The sequence below is a fragment of the Tupaia chinensis genome, unplaced genomic scaffold (assembly GCF_000334495.1).
Source record: "Tupaia chinensis unplaced genomic scaffold, TupChi_1.0 Scaffold000014_1, whole genome shotgun sequence".
Classification (NCBI taxonomy): Eukaryota; Metazoa; Chordata; class Mammalia; order Scandentia; family Tupaiidae; genus Tupaia; species Tupaia belangeri.
This window is the reverse complement of record NW_006159444.1, coordinates 4,249,578-4,259,367: the sequence shown is the minus strand read 5'-3', so window position 1 is coordinate 4,259,367 and position 9,790 is coordinate 4,249,578. Positions and strand designations below refer to the sequence as shown.

At 40.7% G+C, this 9,790-nt stretch overlaps 1 protein-coding gene across 1 annotated transcript in view; it reads right to left on the bottom strand.

Annotated features, from left to right (window-relative positions):
• The window catches only part of SYNE1 (spectrin repeat containing nuclear envelope protein 1), a 596,966-nt gene that overhangs the window by 313,333 nt on the left and 273,843 nt on the right, over positions 1–9,790 (bottom strand). The window contains exons 44-48 of the mRNA XM_027769865.1: positions 9,473–9,574; positions 5,814–6,017; positions 3,857–4,064; positions 2,631–2,743; positions 1,149–1,354 (exon numbers count right to left, since the gene is read on the bottom strand). Coding sequence (XP_027625666.1) covers positions 1,149–1,354; positions 2,631–2,743; positions 3,857–4,064; positions 5,814–6,017; positions 9,473–9,574 — 833 coding nt within the window. The remainder of the gene's footprint in view (positions 1–1,148; positions 1,355–2,630; positions 2,744–3,856; positions 4,065–5,813; positions 6,018–9,472; positions 9,575–9,790) is intronic.

Here is a 9,790-nt window from a genome sequence, read left to right as displayed (position 1 = left end):
CTGGGTGTGTGGACTCGGCAGCTGATAAGACATGCCGGCTGTGTGTGCATTGGTGCCCCCAACCCCGAAGGAATGGAGAAAGGATTGTGGCATGGCCATCCCCTTAGGGGTGCTTTCTCTCTCTCTCTCTGTCTCTCTCCCTGGTGAGCACACATGCCCTATGACAAAAACCTCTCAAAAAAAAAAAATAGATAAGTGTCGGTGGGGGTGTGATGAAAGGGGAACTCTCTTACACTGCTGGTGGCAATGTAAATTAGTCCAGCCACTGTGGAGAACAGTTTGGAGATTCCTCAAAAATATACAAATATAACTGCCATATGATCCAGCAATCCCACTCTTTGGTATCTACCCAAAGGACAGAAGAATTCTTCATTGGAAAAGTGCTTGTACATCGATGTTTATTGCAGCACTATTCACAATTGGTAAGACATGGGACCAACCCAAATGCCCCCAAACAGATAAATGGATTGAAAAACTGTGGCACATACACTCTATGAAATACTATTCAGCCATAAAAAAAACAAAAACAAAAACAAAAAAAAACAAACAAAAAAAACCCTGGCTTTTCTCAGAAAGTGGAATAATATGGAAGATTTACTGGGGAGTGAAGCAAGCCAGGCTATGAAGAAGAGACATTGTATGTCCCCACTTAATATATACCAAGTGTCTGCACTCTATGACTGAAACTGACTGAAGGATATACAAACATAGTAAATGGGTGTAAATACCAGATATTGTGTGTGTGGGCCTGAGGAAGGACATTTAGAAGAAAAATACGAAGGCAAAGCATTAATGGGACAAAGAAATATGGTATTATCTGTTGAAGATATTTTATAGTTTTATCAACTGGAATAGGGAGAAATGTTTACATACTGAAATATTTACTTTGTAAGCTAAATAATGTGATTGAATATATAAAAGAAAATGAAATAAATAAAAATAATGAATGGAGGACATAAAAAAAAGTAATTCCACAGTCTCAGCAATCAGCTATTGTTTCAGTAAGAACCTGTCCTCATGATCAAAGCTTGCTGTAATTTAAACTCACAATTCCAAATGTTATATGCTTATGCATATGGCTCTTCTTTTTAAATCTTTGAAAACCCATTATGTGTATGATAAAATGGACATTTATCAAAACAACTTACCTCCCAAGTTCTGAAGCACAGTCTTGAAGTGCCTGTTTGTCTTTAAGGCATTGTTTCAGAAATGCTTGAAACTCTTCATTAGCCCTGGTAATTTGTTCCTGAATATTGCTGACAATTTGTTTAGGCAAGTGTGCATACAAAGTTTGTCCTTCCTGAGTCACTGCATCAAGCTTCCTCTGTCCGTCACTGACTGAGTCCAGGATGTTCTGTTTTAGGAAATAAAGAACATATGAAATACACACTATTGTTTTTCATAGACCTTAGTATATAGGAGCTGAGATAGTAGAACCAGAAAATGGAAACAAAAGCCCAAGCAGAAAGTAAAATGTCTATCAAGGCTGGAGTGAGAATGATGCATGCAATTGGATATAACCAAGACTCCTACGGAAGATGATGCCAGCCGGCCATTGGATTCGGTGAGGACAAACTGATCAATGTCTAGCTGGATAAAAGGATGTTGTCAAGGTGGTGATCGCAATCTCTCCCCATTCTCACTGTTCCAACCTAGTCCAGGTGCCAATCCTTACACAGTGAGTGTGACATCTTTCTAACCATTTCCTCCTCCTCTGATTCATCCTGCACACAAAATCTTGTCCTCTCATCCCTTCTTTCTTGCACCTATTTTTGGGAAGATCTATGTACAGGCATGGCACAGGCAAAAGAATCCCAGAATTCAGTGCTGACCCTGCCTCTTCTCTGACTACAGGGTTGCATTTGCAATGGCCACTTGGACATTTCTTTGTTGAGTTCCACTGTATCTCAAGATTAAAAGGAGGTAATTCAACATGTGAAATCACCACACTTCCTGCAAACAGCTTCTTTTATTCTAACAATGTTCCTACCCTGATTTCTGATTTAATGATTTATACACATGATTTTAATCACCTCCTTGGGCCACAAATCTTCATGGTCCTTATTAATTTTTAAATTATTTTTTAGAATGCTCAACTTAGTATTTAGAATGGCTATTCGAAAAACTTGACCAATACCTAATGTGAACCTATGCTTCTGTAAATCGCTTTTTAACTTTGCCTCTCCTTCCTGAATCCATACTGCTCATAGTCAGTAAACCTATATCTATTACTTCAATTGGAATGTTTCTTATCTTCAAATTTTGATCATAAGTTATTAAAAAAGAATACAAGCCATGTTTCTTCTTTCAAAACACCTCCACAACAGTGATTTAAAATAGATACAATTATTTATACTTTCACTGCTATAAAAATTAAAAGTGGGTTTTGAATGAATCCCAAGACATGGTCAATAAGCTAAAAAAAAAAAGGAAAGGGATGTAGAAATTTTCTAGCTCCAATTTATTTTTTCTTTTTTTTCAGGTTGCCTGTTTCCTTCTGAGCAGTAAACCTAACTATATAAGGGAAGAAGAAAACATTGACTAAAATAAGATTTGGGGAAAGAGATGCTTTGGGTCTGACCTGTAGCCACTCAAGTACGGTTTGCAGAAAGAAGGGTACAGCTTCTTACCTGAAGGTCATGGAGCTTTGCCTCTAGAACTTTGCTGTCGCCACTTCGATCTGATGATTCTTTAGCCACAGTCTTTGCTCTCAAAAACCATTCTTGGAATTCCTGCATAGAATCTTTTGAAAGTAATAACAATCAGAATTAAATCCAAAACACTGAATAAGCATCTAGGGTTGCCACAATGAGTTATTTCTGACCTTCAGTCCATCTCAACTAGCCTTACAAATTATTTCAGAAAGAACATGATTAGAAAATAACACAGCATGGTCTATACCCCATGACTATTCATGGCAGAATTGAGAAAATCATCTCAGAAAAAGGTCCAAAATGAAATATGTATTTTTTTAGAGGTTTTTTTCTATAGGGTGCATGCGCTCACCAGACAGAGAGAGACAGAGAGACAGAAGGCGATAAATCACCCCCCAGGGGGGATGGCCACGCTGCAATCCCTTCTCCTCCATTCTCCTCTTGGGATCTTGGGCACGCGCGCACACATGCCTGGCATGAGTTTTAAGCCACCGGGTCCGGGACGCGAACTGCGGTCAACTACGTGGGAGTCCAGAGACATAGCCATTACGCTAACTGCTGGTCCCGAAATATGTATTTTTGGAAATCTGCATTTCATTGGGTTTCTTTCTTTTGGTAAAGAAAAGTAATTAATTGCTGGCATACATGAAAGTGCAAGGGTAGAAATACTTCAGGGATGGGTACCACATCTTCTTTCCACCAGGTTGACTTAGAGAGTCATTACACATCCACCTCAGAGCACAGGCACTGCTGTGTGGGAATCAGAGGGAGGGACCTAGGACTGGCTGTTCTTGGATTGTGTGGCTGGCGCTATTTGACGGCCTTCACATCCAAAATACTGTGTCACTCCATCATAGCACAGATACATTCAATAGTTATTTAGACAGTGGCTGCTACCCACTTGAACAGAAGTCATTTTCCACAGTAACATGCATGAGCTAGATGTAGACAATCCAGATAAAATTTGGAAACATCAAAATGATAGACCCCTAATTTCTTGGGGAGAAAGAGGAAGAATTCTATGCAGAATAAGAGCTCCAAGCATAGCACTTCTATTGATGAAATCTCAAAGCACAAATAAATTTAAAATAATATCCTTCTGGAAAGTTCCCTCAAACTTCTGCTGACAGTTTCTTGGGAGTATTTGGTTTAGAGTTTTTTCTTATAAACAAATATTCATGCTAAGATCCATCAGAACTCACCATTGAAGTGTTTTTCCAGAGAATCCTGCAGGCTGGCCTGAGTTTTGGAGCACATCTGACTCACAGCTTCATGCTTCTTTATCAATCCAGTCATGGCACGGCCCAGGCCCTCCAACTCAACTGAATGGTACTTGCGGCACAAACTGTTGAGATTTTCTTGGGTCAAGATGATGCTGCCTTGTTGACTTTCAAGTTCTTTTTGTATATCCTACAGAATAAAAGTATACTATGAAGGAAACCAGCGGTTGGAGTAATGGTTACGTTGCTAGACTCCCATGTAGTTGACCACGGTTTGAGTCCTGATCCTGTGGCTTAAACTCATACCCGGTGCTTGTACATGCGTGTCCAAGATCCCAAGAGGAGAATGGTGGAGAAGGGATTGTAGCGTGGCCATCTCCCCTTGGGGGGTGGGGGTAGTGGTGGTGATTTCTCATTTTCTGCTTCTGTATCTGTCTTTCTTGTGAGCCAACATGTCCTATAGCAAAAACCTCTCCAAAACAAAAAGTATACAGTGAAGTATATTTATCACAATCCAGAGAAATACTCCATCTACTCCACTGTGGTATTATCATTATTATATCTGAACTTGATTACACTCAGTAGTATACACATTTTGGTGGAGTTTTTTTGTTTTGTTTTGTTTTCAGTCCTTGTGATATAACTGGATTAATACTTTCAGAATTTTGCCCATTTCTCCTAGGTAACAAAGAGTCATTGAGAACTGGCTAGAATACATGCAGTAGTGCAGGATTTTGAACAAATTAATAGGTCCTTATAGATTCCAGCCCATGAACTTGGGTTCAGTTTCTTATTAGAAACCATCATAATTCACAGTCTTCAATGAGCCACTTGGGCTTTGTTTTAGCATCACGGGTGACACCAAAAGCACCAATAGTTAACTTAAAAATATATGTATTTGGGCTGGTCCTGTGGCCTACTGATTAAGGAAGCTGGCTCCCATATGGCAAACCATGGTGTGAATACTGGCCCAGCAACTTGAAAAACATTCTGAGGGGATGTGTGCCCAAAATCTCAACAGAATATTTTGTGTATATTTATATGTCCCCAAGTCAGGTGGTGGTACAGTGGTAACACAGCTGGGCCCATAAGAGAACTCCCTGAGTAGGCCATGACCTGAGCCAGTTAAGAGTGGGGGTGATCACAGCATGAAGACCTTGTTGAGGTTGCCTTTATCTCCCTCTCTCTCTCATGGAAGAAATACAGTTTTTGGAGTTATAAATAGAAATAAACTAATAATCCAATATTTTTTAAAAAGCAAACATATATGTCCATAATCTCATTACAGTAATAAAATGTGCTAAAAGAGAACAGACCATACCTTCAAATACTGAAAAATTAACTGAGGCACATTGTTCACAAGCAGCTGATTAAGAATGTTATTCATTAATATGGACAGACGAGATGGGAGTGGAATGGTTTCTCAACTCCTTTATTTTTCCCCCAAAATATACCACTGTCTAGATGAAAGCAGTTATACTGAATAACAAGAATAATTCAGTGCTAAAAAACTATCTGGCATTCTGGCATTTATGGCAAGTCCAATAGCTAATCTATAGGTTCCAGCCTTTAATCCCACCCCCCAGAGACTGTTTTTATTTTTTTTTAAAATAATGATGCATTTTTGCATAGAAAAACATATGAAAATACATGATGACTTTGCCAACAATCTAATTTTAAAAAGTCTGGACTAAGGGCAGGCCCTACAGCAACACTTTAATGCATACTTTATGTTTCTAGATTATTCATTGTTGGTTTCTTAATAATTTCATGTACTTCTTTACCTGCTGCTTACTTTGCTGTGTACAATACCATAAATGAGCTGATCTGCTGATACTATGGGCGACTGAAAGCAGAGGTTATACTATTTAGTACAGTCACTATAAAATGTGAAAACTATTATCACCGATCAAGCAAACACTGAATGATTATGTCCTACCTTTACTTTCTTCAGCCCTTCACAAGTCTCGGTTTGGGCACAGAGCACCAAGGATTCTTCCACTTTTGTCAGCCACCCTGTTATGTCATTGACAAATTTCTCCACTTGGGTACTTTGAGCAGTGAAATCTTTTAAGGTTACTTTTGCTTCTTCGGTTATTTCTTTGGCGTGCTCTAGTTTCTGCCTTAAGTCTGCTTCTATAAACTAAATACAAAGCAAGATGTTATTAGAATCTGTGAAGAGCAGAAGAACACTCATTCACTAGGAATTCTATTCATGCGTGACTTACATGTCAAAAACACAAGCCTCACCATGGAAGCTGGCTCACACACTGGTTTTCCAAGGAGGAAGACCACTCAGTACAAGTAGTTAAACATATTAAGTGATGGGAAGATGGGAAGAATAAGGATTGCAGCTAACACTGGATGTGGGGGTGGCAGTTTGGACTAAGTTCCAGGGAATATGTGACATCACCTTCTGAAAGCTGAGCTGGATGGACACAGAATTACCAAGGAGATAACCAAAAACTTGTTCTTAGTTCTCCTCGGAAATGTTCCACATTTTCTGTCCATATGTAGCCATTGTACAGGACAAGCACCATTAAAAGATTTTATCATTGGGACCAACAGTTGTCGTAATGGCTATGTTGCTGGATTCCTATGTAGTCAACAGCGGTTCGAGTACTGGACCCGGTGGCTTAAACTCACTCTGGGTACATATGTGTGTGTGTCCAAGATCCCAAGAGGAGAATGAAGGAGAAAGTATTGGGGTGTGGCCATCCCCCCTGGGGGGTGATTTCTCACTTTCTGTCTCTCTGTCTCTCTGTCTTTCTGGTGAGCATATGTGCCCTATAGCAAAAACCTCTCCAAAAATATATATATATCATTTTAAAAATTCTATTTATGTTTCCCATTGTCCTTGTAAAATATCTGGTAGTTCTTTTCTTTCCCCAGGATGATACTAGGTGGTTGGAAAAACCATTATGCATTTTTGCACAGAAAAATATGTCATGACCTTCCCAATTACCAAATATATTTCAGGAGGGTTGACTGTCCTGGTGCCTTAGTTAAGAAAAGCCTTATAGTCACCCAAACTGCAAAACAGTCTCAGTTCAATTTAAGCATCCAGCCCTCCTTAGTAATCAAAACGTTGAACCTAACATGAAATTGAAGCTTTACGTACTTACTCCCAGCTCAGATCTATAAGCAGGCAGCCCACACTGGGGAAGGGAGTTCAGGTGTCTTTTTTCCCTTTTTCTTTATTTTATTTCTATCCTCCCATTCTGTATAACTTATGGCCCCTGAAGGCTTGCACTGGCAAGAGGTGGGCTGTGGAGTCTGAGTAGTTTTATCACCATCATAAGCTAGCATTTGTGTTCGCTAGGCCAAGCGATATTTACATTCATTCTGCTGAGGGGCCTTGGTCCATGGGTTTTCCTGAGAATCTCCATGCCTCCGCCCCCAACACACACACCTCAGTGCTAGGACCTCTTACTGAAGCTCCTGGACTCAGGGAATACACTCCTCTCTGGCTCTTTGCCTTTTTCTTCCTCAGCTTGTAGGCATCTCTGCACCTTCTCCCTGCTGAGTCTCCTCTTCCTCACAGCTGTCCTCCTGGGCAAGCTCAGATGGCCTCACACAGTGGCCTCCGACTTCCTTTTCCTACGTGGTTCATGAATGAGCCAGGGTCATACACTGGCATTAACCTCTTACTGATGCAGGTCCCATAGTCACCTTTGTCAGCAGGCAGCCAGTCTGTCACCTATAGAGCTCTCAGGAGGTAGAGACTAGAACCTTATGCATGCTGATTGCAGGGGACAAATATCCTGTTCTCAGCTGGTTTTACTGAAACACTTCTGTCTGGGCTTGAGGTAAAGTAAGGCACTCCTGCACCTCTTCCTCCAGTGCATGGATGTGTGTGTGTAGCATGTGTGTGTGCATGTGTGTGGGAGAAAGACCACAGAAGCACTTCCAAAATACTGTCTTGATCTTCACTGTGCAAAAGTTCAGTTCAAAACCTGCTGAGCTTGCCCTGCAGCCTAGTGTTTAAGGGAGGTGGCTCTCACGTGGCCAATTCACTGCTCGAATCACTGTCCCAGCAGCTTGAAAAACACACCTGGCACGTGCGTGTATGTCCCAAATCCTGACAAGATGGAGAAATGGGGGAAACAGAACTGTAACGAGACCATGCCCCATAGGGCAAGGGTGATTTCCCCTCTCACATTCTTTGTCACTCTGTTTTTCTCTCTCTTTCTAGTGAATACATGTGCCCTCTGGCAATTAAAAAAAAAAAGTCCAAATGTTGCCCCTTGGTCACCTCAGTGCCCACAGCATAAGCAGACAGTCTTAAGTTTGTATATAAATGGCATCCCATCTGCTTCTCTTTTCTTTTTTCTTTTTTTTTTTTTTTGAGAGGTTTTGCTATAGGGCACGTGCGCTCGCCAGAAAGACCGAGAGAGACAGAGAGATAAAAAGCGAGAAATCACCCCCCTGGGGGAGATGGCCACGCTGTAATCCCTTCTCCTCCATTCTCCTCTCGGGATCTTGGGCACGCACGCACACGCGCCCGGCATGAGTTTAAGCCACTGGGCCCAGGATGCAAACTGTGGTAGGCTACATGGGAGTCCAGCGACATAGCCATTATGCTAACTGCTGGCCCCTGCTTCTCTTTTCTTCAGGCAAAGCTTTTGACACTGCTGTACATAGATATCATCTACAGCAGGGACGGACAGATGGACAACGCAGTCTCAGGTCAGGGCAAAAAGTGATTGAGCTACATCGATTCGTTAGCATGAAGTGGCAAATCGAGGATCAAGACACGAGAGGGAGAAAATGGAGAGAAAAATCCACAAGAACAGTCACAAATATAGAGGTGGACAGGGATGCAGCAGTCTCAGTCTGGAGCCTAGGGCTGGCAGCTCAAAAAGACCAGGCAGGCTGGATCCCTCTTGCTACTGGAAACTCCTGGCTAGCCTGCTCTGTCTTGCCCTGCGTCCTGGTCCTTGTAGGTGGTGCCATGTAAAGGTCCTTGAAGGGAGATTTGCAGTGGTAGTCCCTCCAAATCCAGTAATTGAGAAAATAGACTTGGACAGTATCAATAAGAACATTTATGTTCATAAAAGCATGTTCTGTTCCTGTCTAGTCAAAATCATCCATGAGGAAAGCTGGATTTAGTAAGAAAAATAATGAAATTTAGTAAGAAAAATAAAAAGATAACGAATCTTATGGTAATATGAGTTAGAATTCTGCTTTTAAGACTGGTACATGGTGAGGCCAGCAGGTAGCATGGTGGTTAAGGAGATGGACATTCCCACATGGCTAACCATGGTTTGAGTCCCAGACCTGGTGGCTTGCTTTCTCATATTCCTACTCTCTCTCTCTGTGTCTCTCTCTGGTCAAATTAAAATACACAAATAAATAAATAAAGTTAAATAAATATGTTTTTTAAATACTGGGACATGGAATTCTAAAGCTATTAATATTTAAAACACTCATATATGATAAGAACCACATATTTGCTTGGAATTGTGAAAGGAAGGCCAATGGGAACATATAAAACTTTTTTTTTAGTAGGGAGGAGTGGGGAAGAAAGAGAGACAGATACAAAGAAAGGGAGAGTCTAGGACACAGCAGTTCTTACAAAACGAATGCAGTACTGACCTGCAGGTCTGGCGGTGTATCTGGATTTTTAGTTAATTCTTTAAGATCATTAACTTTGGATTGTAGTTCTTCTAACCTCAATGCCTTGTTTTTAACTTCAATCTGTTAAAATAGAAAGCAAAAGGTATAAGCATAACTTACCAAATACACTTACATGCCATATTTGGGATTTAATATTTTTGAGGGATTACTTTGTCAAAATGCTCCAATTTCAAGCCAGCATGGGTTGGGAAGATTTCCATTCCATTTTCTAAGAGCTGTTATTACTTACACATGTGGGAAAATAGTACGATTAACATTCACTTGGAATATGAAAGA